At 40.9% G+C, this 27,938-nt stretch overlaps 2 protein-coding genes across 2 annotated transcripts; both read left to right on the top strand.

Moving 5' to 3' along the window:
- The first annotated feature begins 540 nt into the window (after nucleotides 1–540).
- scaf4 (SR-related CTD associated factor 4) lies at nucleotides 541–11,460 on the top strand. Its single transcript, XM_022738892.1, has 19 exons — nucleotides 541–617; nucleotides 2,335–2,418; nucleotides 2,562–2,606; nucleotides 2,706–2,867; nucleotides 3,040–3,172; nucleotides 3,549–3,685; nucleotides 3,825–4,019; nucleotides 4,117–4,202; nucleotides 4,341–4,425; nucleotides 4,766–4,942; nucleotides 5,138–5,211; nucleotides 5,358–5,548; nucleotides 5,768–5,868; nucleotides 6,246–6,359; nucleotides 6,476–6,632; nucleotides 6,724–6,851; nucleotides 7,206–7,359; nucleotides 7,897–8,052; nucleotides 8,245–11,460. The coding sequence occupies exons 1-19, from the start codon at nucleotides 588–590 to the stop codon at nucleotides 9,468–9,470; spliced, it is 3,435 nt and encodes a 1,144-aa protein (XP_022594613.1). The 5' UTR covers nucleotides 541–587; the 3' UTR covers nucleotides 9,471–11,460.
- Nucleotides 11,461–12,509: 1,049 nt separating this feature from the next.
- sod1 (superoxide dismutase 1) lies at nucleotides 12,510–15,871 on the top strand. The gene is made up of 5 exons (XM_022738876.1): nucleotides 12,510–12,635; nucleotides 13,987–14,083; nucleotides 14,240–14,309; nucleotides 14,800–14,917; nucleotides 15,470–15,871. Exons 1-5 carry the CDS (start codon nucleotides 12,564–12,566, stop codon nucleotides 15,575–15,577), a joined length of 465 nt encoding a protein of 154 aa, XP_022594597.1. The 5' UTR covers nucleotides 12,510–12,563; the 3' UTR covers nucleotides 15,578–15,871.
- The last annotated feature ends 12,067 nt before the right edge of the window (nucleotides 15,872–27,938 follow it).

The following is a 27,938-nucleotide window of genomic DNA, read 5'->3' as shown; positions in this document are numbered from 1 at the left end:
CATGGTTTAACCTGGGGTCATGTAGTGCCCCTGCACAGTGATACTGATTGGTATCTGGGATTATAGGCAAAATATAAGATTGCATGTGTAATATTCTGTGTGTGCGCTACACATAATAGGCACTTAGAGACAACTGGGGTAGGTACACAATGCACAGATGTCCTGTCTGCATGATGGTCCACATGATTATAAAATTATAATATTTTATCTGCATGTTATAGTGATTGGATAGTAGTGATGCAGAGACACATCAGTCTTTGTCGTGATGATTTTGTCTTTATCCTGTGATTTTGTCTTTATCCTTGGACAAGTATGTTATTTGTGGGTTCTCTTTATAAAACCAAATCAAACCATATCCCTTTGGCTCTTATCCCTACAGCACTCCGCCACCCGGTGGACAAAACCTAGAATTACAGAATTGAATCCCATCATGCTTTGCCGTGCCCGCCGACCCGAGAGCTACCGATGCTAGGCTAACTATCGTTAGCCACCGGGAGCGGACATGTTGTACCGACCCTTCCTTGAATAAACATCGCTGTAAGCGGGGAATCTGGAGCTAAGGGGGAGGCTCGGAGCGCTGGGCAACCATGGACGCTGTCAACGCCTTCAACCAGGAGGTAAGCTGCCTTCAGGGCTCGCTGAGACCCTGAACTCACCGAGGCTGACGGTGCTGGTCATGGTGCTGTGTTGCACTGGAGCTAGCCGAGCAGGACCGACCTGTGGGCCTGCTCTGCGAGCTAGCTGGACATGTCCACCTTATCTGGCTAAGGGCTAACCGAGTTAGCGTCCGTGTTGCACGCCTGCCGCGCAAATACTGTTGTAAGTGAAACAAATGACAGGATTTTCTGCCAACTATGAAGCTAACACAACGATAGCCAATCAACATTGGCTCATGTACTAGCGTAAATGTTGGCCAGTGAGAGTGTGGTTACTAACATTGGTGTTGAAAACAATGCTACCCAGCAAACACTATCCTGGTGTTGTTGTCACACTGCAAGCCTGCAAACATATCTGCCTCAATAATTTTCACTGCCCGTGTTTGTCAAGTCAGTGCGAGGCCTGAGGGCTGATGGTTGACATTTCTAAATGTCCAGTCAAAAGCCCGGTCAAGTCATTTATTGGTGATTTTGATCGTTTCTTCTGATGGCCCTATTAATCCTTGATGTAACAGTTACAGTGGCTGCGCCCGTATAGTTGATTAACCACAGAGGCAGGTTGGCAAACACGAACCTGTAATTGAATCACAACTATCTGACTTCTCCTGATACTTGTATATTGCACCATATCATTTCATCCCCAGGGCTTTGAGCACTTTCTAGTGCTTCTTGAAAAGTGTCTTGCAGTTTCTGTTTGGCACAGAAATAAAGAAAGTAGTTGTTGGTTCTGTATGCAAATCACTGACAAAATATGTCAGCATGTACTTCAACGTACTGTCAATAGATACCTACTAAAAGAGCAAACATGTACTTAGGGATGCTTGAATGGGTATCGCTCAGACACGTTTCGTTCAGTTCAGAATAAGGAAAGCAATAACCATGTGCACCACACAGCTGTTAGGATATACACATCTGTCACCCATCAACTGTGTACAGTTTATTCCTCATTTCTTTGCACCATAAAGTGACTGGGCTGTATCTTGTGTACTTACATAATGAGAGTTTTGCAGCTGTGCATTGAATTCTTGGATCCTCAGCTCAAAACATCCAAAGTGTATCATTGCATCTCGTCAGGCTTGAGAAGAAATTATGAAATTCTGTTTACCGATAATTAAATCAGATGCCAGTTTGGGTTGTCTGTGTGTATCAAGGATTTATAACAAGTGGGAAAAGAAAGTGGCAAACAATTATAGCACTCCTCAATGTAATGCCAGAGCTTTCGGCCTCAGGCATCCATTAGAGCATGATGAAGTATACAACAAACACACAAGATAGGCATGGACAAAAAAAACATCAGTCCACATAACCAATCACAGTCGTCTTTCAGATCATCAGTTGTGACAACCAGTGAAAGATATATCAAATTAACATATCAAATGTCAGTACTGGTGGACTGTGAAATTATGGTTAGCCTGTAAAGACTGGGATATTCTTGCATAAAGTTTATGACATCAGGTCAAATTCTACCACTTGTTGCTACTAAAACATTTTAAGAGTTTGCTTTGTAAATGTGGGAACACGTGGCTTTGGAAATCAAAAGCAATGGAATACAAATGATTTGCATCAACTTTGACAACTCTGACCGTACCACTCCTCTAGCACTGCTCCCTCTCTCTTTGTATTTATTTTCTTCCTCGTGTGCTTGAGTCACTCCTCTGTTATTTCTCTCTGTCTCTAGTTATTCTCATTGATGGACTCCAAGCCCCCGATCTCTCGGGCAAAGATGATCTCCATCACCAAATCAGCCATCAAAGCTATGAAAGTAAGAATAAGTTTGGCATTGTCTTGTTTTCAGAGTTACTTGTTTATCTGTTTGGGGTACAATTTCTGCATTTCTAAATTTATATCCCTAATTTTTTGAGCCTTCATCTAGCTTGTAAAATGATCTTTTGCTTCTCTCTTCAGCTCTACAAACATGTGGTCCAGATTGTGGAAAAGTTTATCAAGAAGGTGAGACAGGCTGGTCTAAATTCAGTTATCACCCAGTTTCTGCCCACCAAATTTGCATACACTCACTCAGAATCTGTTTTCTCCCTCTGCTCTCCCCAGTGCAAGCCTGAGTACAAGGTAGCAGGCCTGTATGTGGTGGATTCCATTGTTAGGCAGTCCAGACACCAGTTTGGACCGGACAAGGACGTGTTTGGCCCAAGGTTTACCAAAAACATTACAGGGACTTTTGAGAACCTCTGCCTTTGCCCCGTAGAGGACAGGGTAAGAAATGAAAGACCTGGTGGAAATTTCAGTGTGATGAAAATTAGTTTGAAAATTGTAGACTGCACTGTTGCAATCACAGATATGTCCATTTGATTTTGCTCTTTCAAATGATAAATGTTCTCTCCTCCTGTTATTCCCTCTCCTTCACCTTTTTCCTTGTGTTATGTAGAGTAAGATTGTGCGGGTCTTGAACCTGTGGCAGAAGAATGGGGTGTTCAAGATCGAGGTTATTCAGCCCCTCTTGGACATGGCAGCTGGCTCTAGCAGTGCTGCTGCACCCTATACGGGCACAGAAGAGCCAGGTAATTTGTGTGATTGCATGCATGAGGCAGTAGAGATTATTATATGGCCATGATATTGTTTTTAAATACGGACGCAACTTAACAGATCAAATTCGGTTTAAAATCAGTTTTTAACTAAAAAAATATTTACAATTATAATGCAAAGGGGGGCCGTGGTTCAAGTGGTAGAGTAGTTTGGCTACTGATTCCTGGGTTGGCGGTTTCATATGTGGGCGGTGATCCACAGTGGCGACCTGGAGCCGAAAGACAACAACATAGCAATTATATTTCATAAATCAATGCAGTATTGCTATGCCGAAGTATCAGTGAATGATTCTGGCATTTGAATGCATCTGTGTGCTGCTCACACGCGTTAAAGCTTTCTCTCTCCCATCAGGTTCCTCTCCACCTCCAGCCAAAGAGCCAGTTACCGCAGTAACGGCAAATTCCACCATGACATCTGCTGCTCAACTGCAAAACTCTGATGCCTTTGCTGCTGTGGCACAGCTCTTCCAGTCCTCACAGGGTCAACAGGTGAGTTAATACTCATGTAGAGTAGCATTAGCTTTGATCTCAGTCTTGTTGCTTGTATTGTTGTCATTTCTTGCACATCTCTTAGACCTCCACTAATAAATAACTCTTTTCTTTCACGCTCTGTCACTGGCATTTATAGCTGCAGCAGATGCTCCAGAACTTTCAGCAGCAGCCAGTGAAGCCCGACGCCAACACTCAGCCTCATCTCCATACGACCCAAACCCACATCCAAAACATCACCACTGGGCTGAGCATGGTCACCCCACAACCTCCCCCAGCCACCCAACTCCCTCAGCCCACTCAGCCCACCCAGCAGAAGACAGCCTTTGACAAGGTGACGGTGCGTTGTTTTTAATTCTTTGCAACATGTCAGAGATCAGGCACTGTTTAGAAATTTTGTAGCTTACACTCATTACCTGTCTCTCTCTTAGAAACTGCTGGACCGTTTTGATTATGATGATGAACCAGAAGTTGGAGAAGAAACAAAGAAGGATGACATCACTTCACAGCCCTCCTTGTAAGCCCTTGATGTGTATTACATATATTACAACATATCTGTGATGCCAAGAAGTGGGAAGCTTTGATTGATTTTTTTTTTTCTTCTTGGAAATGAAATAAAAGCTGTGAAGCTGATGGTGTATTTTTATCATCACAGTATGCAGCAGCCTCCAGCCTTCCCACAGCACGTGGAGCACTTTAAACCACCAATGATGAACATGTCGCAAGACCTCTCACAACAGGTAACAGTAAGAACAACATTTTTTAAGTATAAAAGAACTTATCTTTCCTGACGAGTCTCGTCCTCTAATTCATTGTATCTATATTTTCTTTTTCCTTTTTTTCCCTTTAAACTGTAATAGTGGTATAAAATACTCTCAAATTTAACCTTATGGCTTTTGTTACAACAATAGGGTTACATAATACATGTACTATATATTGTACAGTACATGCTCTTTATTTATGGATGGGAACACATATAAAAATATGACAAAAGGACAAATCTTTCTCTGACAAATTGATTTTATATTTTGGAAACCCCTGATGTATGTGCACAGTGTTTACCACAGTTGTCATTCTCAGGTTCCTCTCCCTCCTAATGGCCAGCTCCAAGCCTATGGTTTACCACCAGGGCAAAACTTCCCAGTTATGATACCTCCTATGGGGCACGCTCTGCCAGGGCAGGCCCTCCCTGGTTCCACTGGGCCTCCAGGCTTCCCAGGCGTATACCCTCCCCACAACGCAGCCCAGCTACAACAGGTAGACGAAACAGCAGTACAAAGAATACACACACATGTTTATTTTTGTATTAAAATTTTATTCTGATACCGGAAATCTGGATAACATATGGTTGAGGTGGAAGATTAGCAATTGTTTTCTGTATAATTGAAGTGTCTTTTGTTGGTCTAATAGTTGGCAACAAATCCTAACCATGACTTCTTCATACTCTATCAGGATTTGTCAATGGATATGGACCGTTCAGCTATTAGGGACGGCAGACATGGTCGAAGGTCACACTCAGGCTCCAGGTAAGAATCTGAAATGGGCCATGACCTGTCAAACTAGGTTTCTTTACCATGCTGTAATTTGTTCTTTGCCTTATGCAGATAAGCTGCTCTTGGTATGTAAATTTGGGATGAACATACCATGAAATGGAATGCTTTTTTTCCCTCAGGTCTCCAAAACGGAGGAGGTCACGGTCTAATTCCCGTACACGGCGGTCCAGGCACAGGAGATCCCGCTCGCGCTCCAGAGACCGGCGTCATCATTCCCCGCGCTCTCGCTCGCAGGAGCGCAGGGAGCGAGAGAAAGAGAGAGAGCGACGACAGAAAGGCCTCCCACCACCCAAGAGCGAGACACTGAGCAGTGAGTCATGATCTGTGTATGGTCATATTTATCCAAGTAGCATAGGCCCTGAAATGATCTGTCAGGTATGTGCAGTGGGTTCTTTAGTAATTTCATAAGATTATTGTCTTTGGATGACATCACAGGGATTTTTCAAATAATAAATGGAAGAACCCATTGATATGAAGTATTTCTTCTAAAGTTCTTGTTCACGATACCTTTTTATTTCTTCTTTCTCAGTTTGCAGTACCACTCTGTGGGTGGGCCAGCTGGACAAAAGAACACAACAGCAAGATGTTGCCTGTTTACTGGAGGAGTTTGGGCAGATAGAATCCATCAATGTAAGTGGACTGGTATAGATCACTTGCACTGAGCCAGCTGAGACTACATCCTGTAATTTGAAAGAACGGAATTAGGTTTTTTTCATCTGTATGAAAGATGAAAAATGTTTTTTGTGTGTCTTCTGGTCATTTTAGAGTAAATGTATACATAAACATTTTGTGTATTTCATGCTCAAAGTTATTACTGAAGAGCTGTGCTTTGTTGTTTATACTTCATACTTGTGTTTATGTTAGTAAAGAAATACTAACACAATGTTGTACCTATTTAACAAAGGATCACAGTGCAATAATGGGAATGTGTCCAGTCAGCTAACTGAATGAAAATAACAATCCTTTTTTTTTTTTGCTTACCTGTCTGTTTGTCCTCTCTTGTTCAGATGATCCCTCCACGTGGGTGCGCCTATATTGTCATGATACATAGGCAAGATGCCTTCAGGGCTCTACAGAAGCTTAGTAGAGGATCTTACAAAGTTAACCAGAAAGCCATCAAGGTGCGTGAGCCACAGAAGCTGCTGCTTAGTAATGAACTACTAAACAAAAAGTCAGCAAATCAAAGAGAAAACAGAGAAATTTCTAAATGAATCATTTTTTTTTCATTTCTTACCAGATTGCTTGGGCTTTGAACAAGGGCATAAAGGCTGAGTTTAAACAGTATTGGGACGTGGAGCTGGGTGTCACCTACGTACCTTGGTCTAAAATCAGAGAAGACCAGTTGGAGGAGCTAAAAGACGGAGGAATACTGGATGTTGACACCTTATCACCAGGTAAAAACTCTGACAGGCACAGACACATTAAGAAATCATACGTTATAATGTATTGCTTTTCACAAATCTGAATTGTGTCTGTCTTTTCCAGAGTGGAGTGGAGTGAGGAAGACTCTAGACCACCCAGAGGAACTCACCCACAACGGCCGGTCAGAGCCACAGCAGCCGGAGGAGACGCAGGTATTACCTCTCGCTGCTGCAGCTGCTCCTCCTGCACAGGTAAACAACAGCTGCAAGATGTTACCAGAATTTTGATTTTTTAAGTGTTGATCTCTCTGTGGTATAAAAGAAAATGTTGGTAAAGATTTTGATTGAACTTGTTTTGATTAAGATTATGTGCCTGCTGTTCTTTCAGGGATCTATGCAAATGTTTAATTTTAGTGTGGAGGTAACAACAACGTAATATTACAAACTGATGTTACATCTGCTCCATCCCTACATAAAAATAGATGAGATAACTCATAAAAGAACATGATTTTTAGTTACTTACTGTGTCTCCAGAGTGTCGCTGGGAAATATAACAGATAAGTTTATCATTCGACTTCTGTAGTAAATCCCTATGAATGTTCTCAGGTCCCTCCAATGCAGCAGCCAATGGTTGGTGTGGGTTCTCTCCAGCCTCCTGTCTTTCCTGGTCCCATAGGAATGCCTCCGCCTTCCTTCCCACCAGGCGTCCCACCTCCTCCTTTCATCAGACCTGGCTTCAACCCCATGCAGATGCCTCCAGGTAGCACCTCCTACGACTGCCATCAAACCATTTCTCACTGGCTTTCATGTAGTCGCTTTTTTTCACAGTGCCTATTCTGTCAAGTCTGAGAGGAAGACATGCACCACATTACTGCTCCTCATGTGTTAGGTTATTTGTGTTCCCTGCTGTCAAAAAGAGCACATGAAGAAAGAATTGTCAAGCTTTGTACCCTAATGTTACATGTATATATTAATTAACACGTTTAGTGTGTAGTTGCTGTGTTTCATTCACTTTTTAATAAGAAACTGCAAAAATACATCAACAAGAACACAGGCACAACACACATGTTTTAACATGGAAAATCCAGTCACACCCTGTGGTTACTTTGCTTTGTTGTTACACCACAACAAACCACACAGGTCCACAATTTTTGTTGTTTGTTGTTTAATCCACATCAGACAGAGTTCATACCAGCCCACACAAACTGAATCAAACGGGGGAATGCACCAGTTCCTTTGAACTGAACCAGACTGGCATGGAAGCACCCTTACCTATCTCTCACCCCTCTTCTCCCAGGATTCCCTCCCCCAGGTGCCATGCCTCTAGGTCCCCCACCTCCCGCCAAAGTTGGAGTTGAGGAACCACCCCTGGACCCAACAGGGCTGGGCAACCGGAAAAATGACGAGGTCCCCGAAGGTCCCAACATCTTCAACAACCAGATGGCACCTATGGGTCAGTCTGTCTGTCTCTCCTCACTTTTCACCAGACAGTGATTTGTTGTTTAAATTTTGGCCATTAAAACTAGGGACATCTGTCTCATCACTTGAAGAACTGTAAGGAATCCATCAGTAGAGGTTCTGGGTGAGATTTTACAGTATAGTCAGTAAAGTAATTAAATTAAAGCTGCATTTGTTTCTCCATCAGGCAACCAAGTAGGTGTACCTCCAGGTGCACCACCAGGTGCTCTCTCTGGTATACCTCCAGGTGTACCTCCAGGTGGACCTCCAGGTGCTCTTCCGGGCGGTCCTCCAGGAAACATCCAGCCCTCCTCTGGTGGTCTGCTTGGTGCTCGGCCTGGTATAATCCCGCTCCAGCGTCCTCCTGTTCCCCCACTACCACACATGCAGCGTTTCCCTCCACCCCATGTGACAAGACCTCCTCACCCCAACATGCCCCCTATGCCCCCGCAGATGATGCCCAGGGGACCACACCCTCAAATGATGCACCACGAGCCCCCTCAACCTAAAGGAGGCTTTGGGATGCCCCCTCCCCACAATATGAGGGCTCCCTTCCCTCCACATGGGCATGGCCCTCCTCCTCAAGGTCCTCCACCTCCTTTTATCAGACCAGGTGGTCCTCGTGGCCTGGAAGGGCCCGAAGAAATGGAGGGCAGACCATTCAGGGGAGACAGGCCTGGTTTCAGGGACCGAGAGCCAGACAGGGACAGAGACTGGGATCGGGACAGGGATAGAGACAGGGACAGAGGTTTTGGAAGTGGAAGGCGTCCATTTGGGGATGGAGGGAGAGGAGGAGGTGGTGATAGAATGGACGGGAGGGACAGGCTCGGAGGCTGGCAGGAAGACGGCGGCAATCACCGGGGAGGAGGATGGGAGAGAGACAGAGACAGGGACAGAGATCGGGACCGGGACCGAGACCGAGACCGTGACCGGGACAGAGACAGACGTGACTGGAGGGAGAGGCGAAGCAGTCTGGATAGCGACAGGGAACGAGGGAGGGGCGATGATGGGGAAAGGGAGCATGGGAGGGGGGAGGGAGGAGAAAGAGGAAGGGCAGAGGGAGGGAGTCGAGAAAGAGGGAGAGGAGCTGAAGGAAAAGAAGGGGAGCGGCCACGGCGGTCAGAACGGCGAGAGAGGACCACGCGGTGGGACAGGGATGATCGACTGGCTGAATTGGAAAACATGGACAAATTTCGGACCTCTAACAGCACCGAGCAACCTTGTGTGACTCCTGTGGTTACCGTGGAAACCAGTAAAGAACCGAGTGTGGAAGATTCTCAACAAAAGGCAAAATCAGAACTTGTAGCTCCGGCCCCAGAGGTAACTACTGCTGTAGGAGAGCCGATGCCTTCTGAGCCCTCACCTCCAGCTCAAAGTGCACCCACAGACACAAAACAGGAAGCAGCATCATAGACTGGCTCACTGTTTGTTCAGCCAGAGACTGCTGTGAACCACTGAAAGATGACAAAGGTGTTTTTCACTATGGTAGCCAACCTCAACACTCGGCAGATGAATTCTAACTAGCCACAGTTTGTCAGTTGGTAATTGACAGTTTCTGGGAAGTAACATATTTCTTGAAAACAAGCATCTCCCACTCATGTTGTCAGACATATAACATATTTTTTAGAATTTATGGTCAAATTTTGCTTTGCATCGGTGTCTCAAAACACACAGCCACGTGAAAATCAGTTTGGAATAATGGCTGTAGTTAAATATTGGCTGTCACCTCTAGTTTTTCTCCTTCCAGTAAGTCGTAAGAATGAACGGAGTGCTTGCATGTTAACTTAGCTCTGTCCATCTGAGGTTAAAGTGAACGTAGCTCGTATTTGTTTTTACTCATGTTGACTCGCAGACAGAGGAAACAAATAATTTCTGTGGCACAGATTTACTTTCACTTCATGGCCTCATCTGTGTGATAGCAGGCACTCCTCAACACGGTTAATATATTCCTTTTTTTTTTTAATTTGCCAAAATGTCATGTCCAACACTGAATTTCTTCTTAATCAACTCTCTTACAACACAAACGCCATTTATTGTTCTTTGTTGTTTTCATCTCATCTTGTTTTTCTTGTGAGCCAGTAAGGCACAGCTTTGAAAGGACTATGGTGGCCTTAAAATCCAGTTCAGTTGCTTGTAGGCATTTTACAAATCGGGGAAGGCATCCTTTTTGTTGTTGTGGCAACATCCATCAGTCCAGTAACTGATCAATCTGTGACATGTGCACATTCACTGGCCAATACCCAATGTCCTTAAACAATCCACTGTACGTGGTTTTATTTAAGTTTTTAAGAATTTCTTTAGTACTATTAGTACTATTCCATTAATACTGAGACTCTTACAGACACAGGACTTATTAGAAGAGCTTATTCTCACAAGGTCTCTGGATCTAACTTAGTAGTCTTTTTTTTTTTTTACTGATAACAGGAATTGCACCCAATTCCTTGTGAAGAAAGGATTCTCATTCTAATATTATTTTGGGAATGGAGGATGCTTCACATTCTTTGACTGTACTGTACTTACCCAGATGTGACTTTACGGTGAAGTTGTTAGGAAAATCTTTTAATCATATTGTTTCGTTACAGAAATATTGGACGCACACAAACTATTGTAGAAGCTGAAAACCAAGGACTTAAACTTTAACAGTGGCATAATAAAATTTCCCTTGCTTAGATGTCGTGACTAATGGGCCGAGAGGCATTTCAGATAAGACATTTCAACATAAGCAACGCCAAAACTAAGACAGAAAGAAAAAGTCATGCCCAGGTGCATTGTGGTATAGCTCCTTTGGAATATTTGGAGAATAAAGATATTTGATATTAGGTAAGTTGGTTTTTTTTCAGAGGTTGGAGTGATCTATACATAGAAGTATTGTCAAACAAAAATAAATTTGAGTACATTCATTTGTTAAGAAATTAACTTGTACCCAGATGAGCAACAACTGTTCATTTTGATGTCTGTTAAAGTTTAGACGGTCAGTTTTTCAAAACTAAAATCAACATAAAAGTTAAGTGGAACTAAAATTCCTCTTGAAATTCTCAGATGTGTATACTTAGTAATGTTTTTTTCTGCTGTCTCAATTTCACACTCCTGCCTAAAGGTGCATGTTTTTATTTTTCAGTTAAAGAAATAAAGGAGAACCTTTTGTAGATCCAACAGAGGAAAATCCAACAGACGTTTATTTTAAAAGTGTTGTACTCCACAAAAAATGTGCAAAAATTCAGATGCCAGCTTGGCTTTTTGAGCATTTTGTATAAACACAAGTCTTTTCTTTGTCCTGTATGTATGAAAGGAAGGAGGCAATTTCTTGGATCAGACATAAGAGCTTAACTGTATTTTGAAATCCTCCTATATTTGTCTCATGTATGTCAGTCAAACTCATAAATACGTTTTGTCCACATGAAAATGCAAAGTGAAACCCTGTGGCTGAATTATGTTTTGACTTTGATAAACACAACTTTCAAACTTAGTGTCTGTTTCACTGAGGACACTGTCTGATATTGATTAGTTGTGAACATCTGAAGTTCAGATTCTGCAAGCCTAGTTCTTGTTCTTGAATAATTATAACACAGAAACACAAGAGGGCAAAATTAAAGTGATGAAATGAAGAGTATTGCTTGGGACACTGCTGTAAATATGCTTGTATCACTGACTCTTCTAAGGTGTCATGGTAATTGTTGTTTATAATCTGTTATTCGTTTATCAGAGAGAAATGAGCTGACTTGGAAGGAATAGAAAGGCCCTTTGCTTTAATGTTTTTAACTCCTCATGGTTTGAAAGTTGACAGATGTTTCTATGATTTGTTAAAAATACAAAAGACATGGACATAAAATCTTCAATATTTCAACCATAGGAAATTGTTTTTAATAAACTATTTTTTTACCAAATCATTTTGCTTATTCAGATTATGTTCTGTGTTTAACCCACACTCATCAAAATCATCTCCAACACATTTGATGATCATGATCTGTTTAAATGCCACACGCCAGATATTTGCTGTGACTTTGAATTATTCAACTAATGCTTGAAGGCTAAACCTTTACTATGCTTGGTGAAGAATAAAGCAGGTAAGATTTCTTTTTACCTATAAAGTCTAGGTCTCCACAATAATAAAAAAAAAAAAAGCTAATGAGACAAGCACCATTGCAGGCCACATAATTCTTCCCTTCAAAAGCTTATCTTCATAGAACAGACAATTAAACTTTGCCTCTGAATGCAAGAGGCCTACTGGCAGCCTTGCCCCTCAGCTTAGTCACTGGGTAAATCTAATATATTGAAAACTGAATTTTATTTTATGCGTCTGGCTTGTAACTACTTTGTTCACCTGCTTAATGGGTTGCTCTTCCCTATGATAGCCAGTGACCAATCAAAATTAGTCTTTTTGACCGTACTTGATTCTGATTGGCTGTCTATGTTACGGTCCCGCCTATTAAGCATTGCAAGCTTGTTCGGTGTCTCTAGCGAGATCAGACGACAGAAACTTGGGCGTCCTTTGAAACTACTGCAAACATGGTGCTGAAAGCTGTCTGTGTGCTGAAAGGAGCTGGAGAGACCACCGGGACAGTTTATTTTGAGCAGGAGGTATGGCGTGCTACCTTGCTTTTTAGAGGAGGCAATGTCCAGCCAGCTAGTCATTTAAAGAATAAAAATACTCGGGGAGTTTACGTGCATGCTTCTGTGAGCGTTAGCGCTCGGATGCTAAGCTAGCTAAGTTCTCCATTCACAGTTAGGTTGGGTTTTAGGAGAGGCTAAGATAGCAAGCTATATATTTGAATGAGAAGGCATCGAACTTGGTTTGATTTCAGATTTGGTCAACCCGTGCCAATTTGCATAGGTTACACACCAGTGTGCACAGTTTTAGATGCAAATTGACGTTCGCCTGCACGTTGCAAAACAGCAATTAACGTTAACGCTCAATGCGTAGACAACTACCGCTTGTCCCTTTTCATTCAGAGTAGACTGCTAGTATAAACAGATCGTAATTACGTAGTTAAAATAAAATGACAGTCAAAGTCAATGGCTTGGCATTAGAGTCATAACCTTTGAACGTATAAGGCCTGTATTTTGTTAATGATCAACGGTGCGTGTATTAGAAATGCCTGTTGCATAAGTTCGACGTTTGCATTGTCAGTTTCTAGCGTTAACATTGACAATGTTGTGGTTTGCTGGACCACACCAAAGCGGAAGCACCTCTGCTTGCAGTTGTTTTGCTGACTCTTTTAATGGTAGCCTTGAATAATAATAATAATAATAATAATAATAATAATAATAATGATAATGATGATAATAATAATAATAATAATATTAAAACTAAACGCTGGTCCACAATTTTACATTTTTGCTGAGTCACTGCGTGTCCTCCTCCTTGTTGCCATTTTGGCCTCGCTGATAATGGTAAGACCATGAGTCATGGAGGGTGAGAGTGGGTGATTTTGCTGCTTATTCAAGATTTCATCATACTCAGTCCTCCAATATTTTGTTCAGTTAAGTGTGTTACTGATCTTACTTTGCCATCCTGTTTTGTTGGAACATACATGTACTTGCAGTGATAACTTACTTTGAGCAGCCGTGGTATGGCACTTTTAGACTGAATATTTCAAGATGCCCTGTACATCCCTGTACATAGACAATGTACTTTGTTACTATTGCATATCTAATGAAAACTGCAATGTTACAAGTCATTTTTGCAAACTGTATTTTGACAATTTTATACTTTTTATACTTTTTTTTTTTTTTTTAGATATTGTGATGGATTATGTTTACATTTTGTAATGGGTTACTAACAACACTGTCTGCTTGGGGTGTGGAATTTGAATGAGATGGAAATAATCCCCGTTTTGTTGACTTTAGCTCTAAGTCCTTCTAACCACCTGGCTTTGACAACTCCTTTGTCATTGTATTCTCCTGATAAATTGTTATTCTAATATGCTAGAGTGACTCAGCCCCTGTGAAGCTGACAGGAGAAATCAAAGGTCTTACCCCTGGTGAGCATGGTTTCCATGTCCATGCTTTTGGAGACAACACCAATGGTAAGCTTTGGACAATAATTGTGTGTGAATCTCAGGTTTACATATTGTAACTGCTTTGCCTGGTTTGATTGTACCCACACTCAGTGAATCTGAAGTGTTTCCTGGCGAAGATGGCTTGCTTATTTATTTATTTATTTATTTATTTATTTTTCCTTCGGTGCATCAGTGCAGGACCTCACTTCAACCCCCACAACAAGAATCATGCGGGGCCTAATGATGCAGAGAGGTGAGTTGCAAATGGTTAACATTTATCCACAGACTCGGTAACAGATTTAAAGTTTTCTCACATAAAAAAAAATATATTAAAGCATGACTAAAGAGGTAAAATTTGAAAAAATAACTGATATTGGAAGACCTTATTTTATAGGTGTTTCTATAGCAGGGAGGGACAAAAAGAAACTTGGCTTAATTGGCATTCATTGTACTGGAGGATACAATTATTTGTTTGAGTCATATTCTGATTCAGCAACAACTCAGCAAATTTTGCATAGTCTTGTATACAAGTGTTCAAACACCAGAATCCTTTCCTGTGAATGAGATTAAGTGCTGCCATTAAAAAAAATTACTTTTTTATGTTTACTCTTGACAAGCTTTTTAATTTCAGCATTTTGGAAATCAAATGAAATTAATTTTAGTGTAAAAATATCAGCCTTAATTTGTTTTTGTTTTTGTATTTTTTTTTTTTTTTTTTTTTTTTTTTTTTTCTATTCAAATAGGCATGTTGGAGACCTGGGGAATGTGACTGCTGGAGCAGATAATGTTGCCAAGATAGACATCACGGACAAGATGCTCACCCTCAATGGCCCCTACTCCATCATTGGCCGAACCATGGTGGTAAGGAAGAGTGCATGTCATTTTCTATTTTATTTCCAGTGAACAAAATTAGAGACTAGTTAGCCAGGTTTTAGCCTAAGGTTATGGGATAACTGGGACATTTTTAACCTGGGCCTATAAGTGTCTGACAACATGGATAGGATTTCTACAGAGATAACCCTATTTGTTAAAGAATAAGGTCTCTGTTTAACTGGAAACAGCTGTTTTATTGTCCTGTTCAAAACCACCAGACCCCATTGACAAAAACAGTATTTTAAATTGCATAACATAGGAGTTTCTGGTCTTGTGGTGTTGTTTGACTTTCAGTGGGGGAAGAAGTATTGAGATCCTTTTTACCTAAGTAAAAGTACCACACTACAACACAAACAAACTGATCATTAACTTGTTCATCTTGGCTTTACGAGATAAGCCCCAGGTGTGGCTCAGGCTCATGTGGTGTACAGGAGGACACGAAACCCGCAGGATATTATGTCTTACTGATTGTAGCTGAGCATCTAGGCTGTGAACTGTTGATGAAAATATCCTGACTGTGCTTTCTGTCCAATGTTTTAGATCCATGAGAAGGAAGATGACCTGGGAAAAGGAGGCAATGAAGAGAGTCTAAAGACGGGAAATGCTGGTGGCCGTCTGGCCTGTGGAGTCATTGGCATCGCCAAGTAAACAATCTTCCAGAACTCAAAGCACTGGAAATAGGTTTTCCCCACAGCACTTAATAAGACCAACATAGCTACTTGATGTGACACTTTGTCCTTTTCAATACTCTGCGGCTTTTTTTTTTTGACTAGTCAAGAGTAAATGAGCCATGCTTAACCCTGTTCCCTCATTGTGACTATTGTATGTATGGATTTTTATGTCTGCTGACTAGGTTTGGTCCCAAAGAATTGGTTACGCACAAGTAATAAACAGATGTATACAATTTACAGAGTTAATCAATAAATTGTCAGTTCATCTGAATGGTGTATGAAAATTCTGCCAATTTGCAAAGTGTGTGGATGGTTGACGGTCCAAACAAAAACCTGGGATAGGTATGGATTTGGGTTTGTGTTTTCCAGGCCATGACGTGACAAAAGTTTGGCATTCAAGCTTGAATAGTAGACTTTTCTCACAGTGGCAATTTTGACTTGTTAAACACAGGTGTTTGACTAATAACATGAATAACTGCGCACCATTTTTTAACATGTGCTTGATAGTAGATGCTTGCATAATAGTCTGACTTACTGACAAAATTGAGTGGTACTATTGTTACCCGCCTCAATAAAACTCATTCATGTTTCCTTCTACATCAGTGGTTCCCAACCTTATGGTTTGTGATCCCCTAAAAAAAAAAAAAAAAGCAGTTGGGTCCCTTTTTGCATTTCACATGTTAATGACTTGCAGCAGTTTTCCCCTTTCCCAAGCCCTCAAATTCAATGAATCTCAAATAAGAAGTTTGCACCACTTAAGTACATTATCAGCTATGACAAGTCCTCCACCAGGTCCTCCACCCTCTATCTTGTGGCACCGGTCTTGTAACCTGTGCCAAAGGTTTGGTTTTAAGACCTTAACTGTTTGACATAGTATTGAATTTTTGCTCCTTAATGAATTGCTTTCATTTTTTGTGCTTTAAGTTGTCAAATTCACAAACCTAGAGGCAAGTTATTCAAGAAGCTGGTGACAATTAATTTATGGCATTTTTGCTTAAAAACTTATCTAAACTGATCAGTTATCAATGTTGTTGCCAGCTAGTTTTGTCAGTGGCTTCATTGAGTGTAGTGGTTGGTTTCTGGGTGCCTGGAGAAAAGGGGCCCCAACAGCAAATGTCCTAATCACTACAGGTCAACTGGAGGCAAGCATCCCTGTGAACAGGAGGAACAACCACTCAGGTAAGTCATAAAGGGGCTCACATGCATGTTATTCCTTAAAAGCTCATGAATTGATTCAGCTGCAGCATTTTATGGTGGTATAGCAAATTCAATTAAAAAGATGTTGGAGCATTAAAATTGATTTTTCAAATACTGGCAACAAGAAAAAGTGGGTAAGTTAGCTCTAGCTAAGCGTAGAGATATACAAAGTAACAAAGGCTATCTCACCAGCTAGCTTCAGCTAGCTTGATTGCAGTTACTTAAACCCGTTTTTCAAGTGGTGTTAGTTTTTTATTTGTTTATTTTTTTAGACGTTATCGCACATTTTAATGGCATAATTTGTATACAGTAAGGTAAAGGTTGTAAAAGTCGTATTGTAGTCTGACCAAAATATGTATGTTATGTATTTGTAGGACAGTATGTCTTTTTGGTTTCTATTTCTATACTCCTATTTAAAATATCGCTGTGGCACGTTTGAATAATGGAAAGTAATTAAAAATGATTTCTAGTATTATTTCTCTCATTTCTTTTCGAGTGAGTAGTAATGAGTATTAGGTAACTTATTTTTCAAGTAACTTGATCAATACTGGAATTGCGCAGGAGTAAAGTAAATAACTGAAGACAAAGTTCAAGTTCCTAAATACAAGAATGAAAGAAACAGGTGTCGTATAATATAATTTAAGAGTTGTGGTATGTGCTAAACAAGTAAGTGCTTCAATTTTGAATGTTTGTGTTGCACTATTGATGTGTAAATTGTACAACATACACTGTTCTGAAATATGGCAGATATCTGGGTTCAGGAGTGGTCGTCACTGAGTCATGATGCTGCGCGGCACACCTGAGAAACGAGCCTGGTTACAGGTAAGAAAACTAAATGTTAAAGGAAAAAGACACGTTTCTAATAAGATAAGCCCATCAAACTAGGTTAATTACCAAGGGTAGTAGGAGATTTTGGCCTGATTTAGAGGTGTCACCATAAAACTGCACTGAAAAAACAACCAAGTAAATTTAAGAAGTCATTTTTAAAATGTCACTCAGGCAAGGTTTTTCTGGAAGGTTCTGACAGCAAAAACCTTTGAGCCCTGATCAGCTGCTCTCTGGATTGTGTATTAGGGTGTATCATCCTCTAGAGGGCATTGCTCCTCTTCATAACTCAATTCTAACAAGCATTGGTCTGAAACATCAACACAAAGAGATCAGATAACACTGTCCTCCTCATCAAGATTTAAAAATGCTCTCATGGGGATTTGTATATTTTTACATTGTAGGAGTGCAGCTGTGCATACCAGTGGCAGGAAATGTCCGTAAGTTAATGCTATAAACATACGTCCTATGATGATGATGGGAAGGTTGCAATGGGAGGAATTGTTTCCTTTTGCTGTGGCACATACATAAAAACATTAAATTTCAGGAACATCTCAGACAGGCCACGCGAGCCAACCTACTAAAATATGAATAACACTTTTTGATTGGAAACTTTGGGTTTAAATTGGAATCTTAGTCTTTGCTCTTCATCCATGATATTAAACAGAACAGCTGGGCCCTGCAGTGGCCAACACACACACACAGTAACACACATGGATACACTCTCATACAGTATACACATGCTTCCCTACAGATAGTCAGTACATGGCTGTAGAAATTGCATGCTTTTAAAAGCCTTTTCCTTTGCATGGGAACGGCGAATGTTCCCATGTGAAGTTACTTGGCACTCCTCTGCTCTTCTCCTGGGGAAATGAGAAACTGGAGGCCCTTCAATGGAGTCAAAGCCAGAGGCAAGCTGCAAAGTGTGTGTAGTTTAAATTCATACATGATATGTTTAGCTCTGAATAAGTGCAGTGGAATAATCATATACATAGCAAGACGAGGATATCTCTTAACATATGGAATATGTCTCTTTCATGGCTCTCTTGCTCAACAGCTGATAATCTACTGCTCATATTTTTCAGCTTTGAAGGAAGTCAGGCAGCAGAATTGTTGGCAGTCTTAGATAAAAAAATAGGGAACCTTAAGTGCTTGTTATTTTCCCATTAAAATTAACATCTGCAGTTGCTTTTCAGTAAAAATCCACCTTTCGTTTTTAATTGCAGTATCATTTTGACTCAGTTTTATAGAGAAAAGTCTAGCGTTTTAAAATAAAGTAAGTGCGTCTCCTTCTCTCGAGACACTGGGATATATTAGTCTACGTACCAGTGTATACATATGTTTCCCACTGTGTTTAGGTACCTGTAGTGATGCTGTTTCAGGCCAAGAACTCAAAGGCAGCCCAAAACTGCAAGTTTAAATAGCTGTATTACTGTTGACAGAGGCAGCCAGCAGAGCGGAAAGACAGACTGACTGTAAAAGCTGGTATAAATAGCCGGGGAGTGAAGGTGATGAATAATAGAGGCTACCAATGCTGCTGACAGTGAGGGGGAGAGGTTGTGACAGCAGGAGAGACCAACAAAGCTTAGTATAAAAGAATAGAATAGAAGTAAATGATAAAGACAGTGAGCACTGACTAGCCAGCTGTTGACAGAAGATCGTGTTGAAGGTCATCTGTCAATATAATATTGGCCTTTTTGATAATCAGCTTATCCCTATTTTCTATCTCGGATGTGATTTCTATGATGGACTATGTTGTTCATTTAAACTTGGTCCATATTCCCATTTGAAAACACCTAGAGAATGTTTTTGAAATGTTGATAAAAACATACCAACAAAAACTTCATCAGCATCAGCCTTCACCCTCACAGCACAGGCCTTCAAATTCTGTCAAACCTTAGAATGAACCAACAAAATACATACAAGGTACGCTTATGTAAGGCTTGGAGCACAACTGTCACCAACAACATGCTTTCAGGTGAGAGGTAATGCTTGAGGTGGATTCTTCCTTTAATAGCCTTCGCCTCAGGGGTTTTACACGACATTGCAGTTGCATGCGTGCTCTTCCCTAAAATACCGTTGAACCGGTCCTACAGGGTTCATTGCTTTTGTGGCTTATGTGGTCGTAGGGGCTGCATGAGTGTACACCGTATTAAAAAGAGAGAGGGGTGGGGTATCTGCCTATTAACTGATATCCAACACCCACATGTAGACAGTCACACTGGGAGGTGGTAAGGCTGTGCCTGTGGTGTTCACTGAAAGATGACTCAGAGGTGGAAGTTCTTCTTTTCAATCAAGTTACATAAGTGGAGGAAAGTGCCCTATCCTTGTGTGTGTGTGTGTGTGTGTGTGTGTGTGTGTGTGTGTGTGTGTGTGTGTGTGTGTATGTGTGTGTGTGTGTGTGTTTCTGCTTTTATGTACCTCTATTTGTAGACGTACTTTATCCATGAGCAGTCACGGGGTTGTCTTTTTTTTTTCTATAAGCATCCAGCTTTGCGCTCTGAAGCACTGCTGACAGGAACCAGTGTGGTCACATTTCTTGAAGAGGCTTCCTACTGTTCTCCCTCAGGGTTGCAGCAGTAGATGTATGGCCCAGCACTCCAGCCAAACGCTTTCGACAGGCTTTTACTTGTTTAACAGCTGTTCATACTACATCTCCACCCATCCTTAATCTGTATGGTTGACTTCTTCCGTATCAATCATCGGGAAAATGAAAAGCTCATTTAGGTCAGTGTTTTCCTAACAGAGCGGTTGGCCTCATCCTGGAAGATTGTATTAGGTTGGTGTGATTTAGGGTACAGCTGTTATTCTCTTGAGAGAGATATGTTACAGTCTGGTAACTGCATGCAAACATACACATGTTTTGAAACAAACACAAGAATCTATTCTGCACTCTAGCCTGAATGCTCCTATTGAGGTATTGGGACTCACTCCCCTGTGACTCTCCTCTATTCTCTGGGGTGAAAGTTCACCTTCCGGTACCACTGTCTACCACTGACATTGTGGGGATATTTTAGAGGCTAGGAGCCACAGGTCAGGGGTGAGATGCCATAAATGGTGCCCGTCCTATGAGACATGGTTGGTTGGTAGACAGACTAATTACAAGGCCCCTGTGACCTAACCTCTGCCCCCTGAGCTCTGTGTCATGTGATCATGAGAGTGAAGCTAGTTTCTCTTCTCTGCTGTTCATTTTCCCCTCTGATACACCCGGCATCATTTTATGCTCCATCTCTTGATAGCCATAGTTTGGGCAAGAAAGTGGAAAGGTGTGTAAACCTTGTATTATTTATATGGAAATGGTTCAGTAGCTGCAGGATGGGACGGCACTGTGTGCAGGCCGTGTAGAGATGACTCCAGAGGGATTCAAGAATCTATTTAACACATCACAGCCCCCCTCTCATCCATGGTCAAACAGCAGTCTTGGGGTCCGACCTTTGAACTTAGTGACCTGCTAACCCTGCCCAACCATAAGTCTCACTTTTGCTTAAGACGGTGCTTATTAATCTTTCGAGGATGAACGGCTGTAAGGTTTTCAACCCTGTTCAGCAGGTTGCTGCATGAAAGAAGGCAGGGAGACGGACTTGACTGGATATTTGGCAGCTGGGTATGTTGCCAGACGCTGACCTTGCGCAACATTCCAGAGACGCTTCACAGTCTAACTCCTGAATGGTCAATGGCAGGAATATCACATATGTTGACCATGATCAAGTGACAGCAAAATAGCCCATGTAAAGAAAAACTATGTTACATTTTTTAAATGTACAATTTAAACACATTATACACACAATTTCACATAATATTATCCCTGTTATAAGCTTTAATTTGATAATGCTAGTTTACTACCAAATACCTTCTACCCATACTGTATGACATGAACTAAACTAGCGCTTGAAACGATTGGTTGATTAAGCAAAGTTGATCGCCAAAAGATTAATGGCCAATAGTTAATAATAACTGATTAATCACTCAAATCATTTATCAAACAAAAATGCCAAATAGTTGTTGTTTTCAGTTCCTTTAATGTGATGATTTGTTGCTTTTCTCTGTTTTATACAATTCTAAAATGAATGTTTTGGGGTTTTGGGCAGTTAACCAGAAAGGCGATTTTGGCATTTTGCGCTGTGGGGAAAAAGTGATCCACTAAATAATAAATTTATAAATTGGGGTCTACAGTCATGCTAGCTGCTCTGTGAGGCTAAACTTGAGCTAAATACACACTGATGTTAAATCTAGATGCATGTTATGTATGTATATATTATGTATAATGTTAACTATGGACACTATCCTAGATTTGCATGTTAACTAACAGGAGATAATTAGCACAAAACACAAAGTACAGCTGAGGTTTAGCCAAAATCAAAGAACTGGACAATTTGACCTGATGGTGGCACCATATGAAATGTAAGGGGATCAATAAAGTAACTGAGATTCATCAGGAGAATGCCCATACAAAATGTTGGTGGTGGTGCTGGAGTAAACATCACAGATTCACCCTCTAGGAACAATGAATCTTCATAACAACATTTCATGTCAACCCATATAATAGGTGTTTAGATATTCTCTGGACTATAGTGGCATTTTCATACCAAGGACCACGATGCTAGCATGGCTAAAAATAATTTACAGATTATTGGATAATGAAATAATCATTAGCTGCAGCCCTAAACAAACCATAAACATACAAACTAAACTGTAATACAAAACAACATGCATGTATATGACAGAAATGAACAGATCATAAATGTTCTTTGCTGTTCTCTAGAGCCTGTTCATGCAGATTTTCCCCTGCAGACAGCTTCTGGATTCCGTTATGTAAATTCATCCCCCACCTTAAATGTTATCAAAGCAAATATTTATCAGGGAGTGACAGAGACAGGAAGTAGTAAAACAAGACAAAGAGAGAGCAAACCAGTTTGCCAAACGTCAGCTTAAATTGTAGGGAGGACTGTGAATAGGAAAGGGTGTGTCACAGTCAGGAGATACTGTACATTGTGTTCCGTGGTCTGACGGACAGATCACTTTTTATTCACGCTAAAACTACAGCATGTGAGTTTGCACATATATTTGTCCACAAGGTGACTTTCCTGCATGGGCACACCACGCAGATTTCATGCTTCTTGATTATTTTCTTTCATGAGAGCTTCTGGATGTGCACTTTGTGTGTGTGTGTGCATATGCGTATGTTAGGGTGAGTTTTCCATTTAAGACTCTCATATGTGTGTGTGAGATGTGCTGCTCAGGTGTGAAGTGTTCTGTGGTTCCCAGCAGAATGAAGACCACTACACACACTCCTCTCTTGTCAGGGAGCGAGGGAAAACTGTGGGGGTGGGGGGAGAAAAGGAAAAAAGAGAGACAGAGAGAAGGAGGGAATGAAAGAAGGAGAGAGGGTCACTGATGCTGCTGTTCATCTCCTAGAGAATAGAAACTCCACAGTCTAGTGGCCAGACTAGAAGGAATGTTTTTACTCCATCACAGACTGTCCTCTCTTTTACTCTGTAGTCCATGTTTCAGCCCCCCCCCCCCCCCCCCTTTCCTCTGCTCTTCCTTCTTGCTGCTTTCTGTCCATTACAGATAATGGAGAGAGTCTGGGTCTGACCCCCACACTCCTGAGATGAAGGATGAAATTACTGCTCTGATATGCGCATATTTTGCATTCTTTTGATTTACCCAGACCAAAATTATACACTTCACCCCACGTTTTGCTTAATTATTCATCTACTTCTGAAAAGATTTTGGAAAGTAAAATATGTTCAGGGATTCTGAGCTGTAACAAGACTAGGGCTGTATCTGCTGACTATTTTCTCAATTAATCATTTGGCCTATAAAATCTGTGAAGCCTGGACCAGCATTTTTTTTTTTTTTTTACCATTTTGCCCTGAAAAATGACTTAATTTTCTGTCGATTTAGTAATTGATTAATTGGCTTATCGTTTCAAAGAAGACACAGCCTGACATTTAATTCAAGAAATCTGCAAATTGCCTTATCCTTCTGAAATGTGGATTTTTTTTTTTCCAAGCGCTTGATCTTGAAAGAGATCTTTTGTTTTCTCATTTATGTATCCCAATGGTAACATGATGGTGGCCGATACAGCCTAAGGGCACTTGACCTCTACTGTGTCCTAAGCTTTATCCAAGGACAGCTAATGTAAACCGGCTTGCATTAGCCAAAGGGTTCAGCACGATAGCAGATACTCATTTATGTTTCATCTCAAGTTTCCCCTTCATTTTCTCATAGATGGTAGTGACCATTATTCCATTATTCACAGTTGGTCCTATAGTGTGTGTGTGTGTGTGTGTGTGTGTGTGTGTGTGTGTGTGTGTGTGTGTGGTGGTGGGGGGGTGAAAATGTGCTCTTACTGGTGGTTAAAGTTATCATATTAATTACTTGTGCTGCCCACAGTCTTGTTAGTCTTGGACGGCAATTAACCTGTTTTAATTAGAGCGGTGTTGCCGGAGGAGGTGAGACAACAACACCTGCAATTACAGAGAGAAGGTTAGAGTGAGAGGGATTACTTTGGCCATTAGCAGTTGGTTTCTCTTGCTAATGGTAACCTCCACTGGCACAGTTCAATAACAGTTATAGTTGCATTGGGCCTCATTCAGATCTGTGACTAAAAATATTGACTCTCTACTCCCCAAATACCCTTGTTGGAGTATTATATATAGATCTTTTTATTACAGCTTTTTTGTTTGCCGATAACTGTTGAATTACTGTTGGGCTTTTGTGCTTTAGTTGTGGTTCAGATCTTAATGCTCAATCAATCTTCGTCAAAAACCTTGACAAAGAAAGAGGTCATCTTCCCTGAATGTGGTAATTTATAGTCTAACTACCATGATCTAAAGAGGAACAAACAGTTTGTGTTTAATGGGATAGGTAAAAGCTTTTTTCTGCTTCACAGCAACTACCTAAAGGTCATATTCCTTCTTCTCATATGACCCAGGGCTATGATAACCTGTGTGTGTTTGTGTGTGTGGAGTATCATCTCTACTTATGTGCATAATGGAGAAATATGACCAGTGTTCTCCATGTAAATCCACTAACTGAAAATCAATTCAGTTAATCCACTAACTCAGTATCAGATGGGTGATTATAGAAAAAGCTAATTTGTCAAATGGAAACAATACCGATCATTTACTTCGCAAAAACCTATAATGTCGGTCAATATTAATGACAGCAGCATAATGAAAGAATGAATTAATCCTTTAAACATGTCATCAACAAAGCAACCAAAAAATCAATTAATCTGGGAGAGTACCAGTGAACCAACATCCCACCTGATGATTTTCACAATGATTGTATAAGATGAGTAATCCTACACAAAAAAACCATGAGATCTTATTTGGGATCTTGGTACTTTTCACCGATGAAGTAGATAGTGTGAGACATTTGTTGACAAAATGTTGGCCTTATTCACGGTTATATAGGACAATTAACAATTTTTAAATATTTCTCGTCTGTTTAGTCTAATGTCAAATGGCCAGATGAAGCACGGGTTGTCCTTAGGCTTTGTGGGGTTCACTGAGCTAAAACCCTTCACCAGCTTGGCAGCATCTCTCAGCCCCCACTAAATCCCATCCTTCTCTGCCTCCTGTTGTCTGCCTCTTTCTGGCAATTTGTGCTTCTAATTATTCGAGGTTGCCAGCTAACGCAGCATAAACCTATCAAAGCACTGATGTGTTAGCAGGGTCACACCAGTGCAAATCTGCCACAGACATGGGAGAGCAGCAAAAACACTCTGTCCTGGTCTTTTTCATAGCAGGACACAACGGTCCTTGGTTTTGCTGATGTGCACAGAAAGCCTCGGACTTGGAGGGTGCAGTGGGGTGTCAGGTGTCCTCAATGGATTTCCTAGTGCACAATATCTTCTACCTCTGCAAGCTGAAGGATTTTGTCATTTAGTGCTTGTGCAAATTTGATTTTTTTTTGTATTTTAGTGTTGTCTGAAAACGTGTTTGTTTAATGTTGAAGAAAATGCAGTGATTTAATGCACAAAATGATCAGTTTATGCATTTTCTTTGTTATTGTAGTTTCCGCTAGTTGCTATACTAATTTATGATTGCATAGATAACACAAAAGTGCCTTTACAATAAGTAAGTATGCCCACACGTGCCTTTTGTGACTACTGTACTCACTGTAATTACGAGCATTTGCGTGCGCGCATCATTCTTTGTTTGTATGTTTTGCTTGTATGTTATTTTCTCCATTGTCACAATGCCATATATCAGCTTAGCTTAGAGATAGACATGTTTTGTCTGTGCCTACATGTGGATGCTGCACATGTTCGTGTACGTGTGGCTGTGTGTTTGTGTGTTTGTGTGTGTATGTGTGTGTGTGTGTGTGTGTGTGTGTTTGTGTATGTGTGTATGAGTGGGTGCGTCTCGTCTCTGTGTATCTCTCTCGGTGGGTGGTGACTGTTAAACTCTTCCATTTGGGGGGATTACTCCTCCAGTCAGTCCTGTGGGAGCAGCCATCAGCCCGTCATCTTTCAGAGGAACACTATACCTTCTGATGCTTTAATCCCTTCCTCCCTCTCCTCCCCTCCTTTTCCCACACTCAACCTCTTAACCTCATCTCCCGTTTTTCTCCCCCCCTCCCTCCCTTTTTGCTGGCGCTGTCAACTTTCAGCTGAAGTGGCTAAAAGTCAGTAGACGCAGCAGTGGTTATGTTAAAAGCTGTGATGGTGTTCCAGCTCCGTCTGATGAGTTCAGTACCAAGATGTTGCTGTTATTTATTTTCATTTATTCTTATAGCTGTCAGCTTTGTGCTTTTCATCTAAACTGATGGGAAAAAAAAGGCTCAAGAAAGAAAATAAATGATTTCATTAGTATTAAATAATAATGTATCACACTGTGTGAAATAAGATTCGTATTATTACACCATTATCCCACATTTTGAGACTGCATTGTTGATTTTTGTATTCATTCTTATTATTTAGCCTTTAACACTATTTCTTACTGTGTATACTTTAGCTTCTGAATGGTGGTAGAAGATGTGAATTTGAAACGGCTATGTTTTACTGACATGGTGAAATTCTGCTCCTGCTGCTTGGCGTGGCAACAGCCCATACAAAAAGATTTCTTAAATGAGAAGGAATTGCATGAGAATATGTTTGTGTGTTTGTTTTGTATGTATGAAGTATGTTCACCAGATAAGTTTTGCATACTAGCATGCAATCATTTGTCATGGTGCTAGAGTAAAAGTCAGCTCATCGTGTAGGGCTCGTCTGTACCAACTTTCATATCAGTCCATCCTGTAGTGTGGTTAGAAATCTATATAAATTTAAGCACATCTTGCATATGGCTTTGCTTTTGTCCAGCTTTTCGCTGTCTTCATAGTTTTGGTGTGTGGTTGCTGAAATCCAACCACAAGTCACAGCCTGTAGACCTGTGCTTTCAGTGGAGCCGCGTCTGCCGTGTTTTTGTCGCTCACGTGACCAGGTCTCGTTGCGCAAGAAGGGCGGTCACGTGAGACTATCATAGGTAGCTTCACACATCCACGGGAGATTGTAAAAGACATAAATGAAAAGATCGATCTCAGGATTTCACGTATTGTTATCGAATTATTGAAATGAATATCGATTTAAATTGGAGAATCAGTTTTTTTCAACCCAGCCCTACCAGGTTGCCATTACATTTTTTACAGACATTCATTATCACCAGAGGATGAATCCTACTGACTGAATGGACACATTATTGATTTTAAGTGAAATATCTCAACAGCTTGAACAGCAATTTTATTGCTGGCAGGTAAATCCCTATTTATTTAGCCAAAATCATCTCAGAAATAGAGGAATATTTGTGGTTTTGCATCTCAGAAAACCTCATTTCCATTATTCCTGTAGAGAAAAGTCCTTTTTATATACAGTTTATGGCAAAGACATGATGTCTTTGTCTTTTACTTTTTTTCACATGCACAAGTGTGTTTGTTTGCCTGTCGATGTTACATGTGATATCAGAGCTTAAGGCCAGCTGGTTTTCCAGGATGCCGTGTCAGAATCCATTATCGTCCTTGTCTAAGAGTCTCTGATGAGCAATGAAATCTTTTGATGTTTTGTGAGAAAGGTTTGAGCCTGATGTGTCTGATGTTTCTAGAGCGTGCTTTAATAACAAAAGAGCAGAATGATGTGCGTGTGTGTGTGTGTGTTTGTATCTCCAGAGAAGCCGGGTTACTGGGGTGTGTGAGCAATGAAATGGGCTGTGCAGTTTGTACTCATGAGTTTGTGACAAGGTCAGGAGGTTGTGTGGTGTGTGTTTGCAGCCGCCTCTCACTCCTCCTCCCTTGGATGACTCCCTCACATCCTACGCTGTCACCTGCAT

This window comes from Seriola dumerili, unplaced genomic scaffold (assembly GCF_002260705.1).
Source record: "Seriola dumerili isolate Sdu_G_001 unplaced genomic scaffold, Sdu_1.0 BDQW01000040.1, whole genome shotgun sequence".
In the NCBI taxonomy this organism is placed as follows: Eukaryota; Metazoa; Chordata; class Actinopteri; order Carangiformes; family Carangidae; genus Seriola; species Seriola dumerili.
Note: the sequence above shows the minus strand (reverse complement) of the source record. Positions and strands in the feature narration are given on the sequence as shown.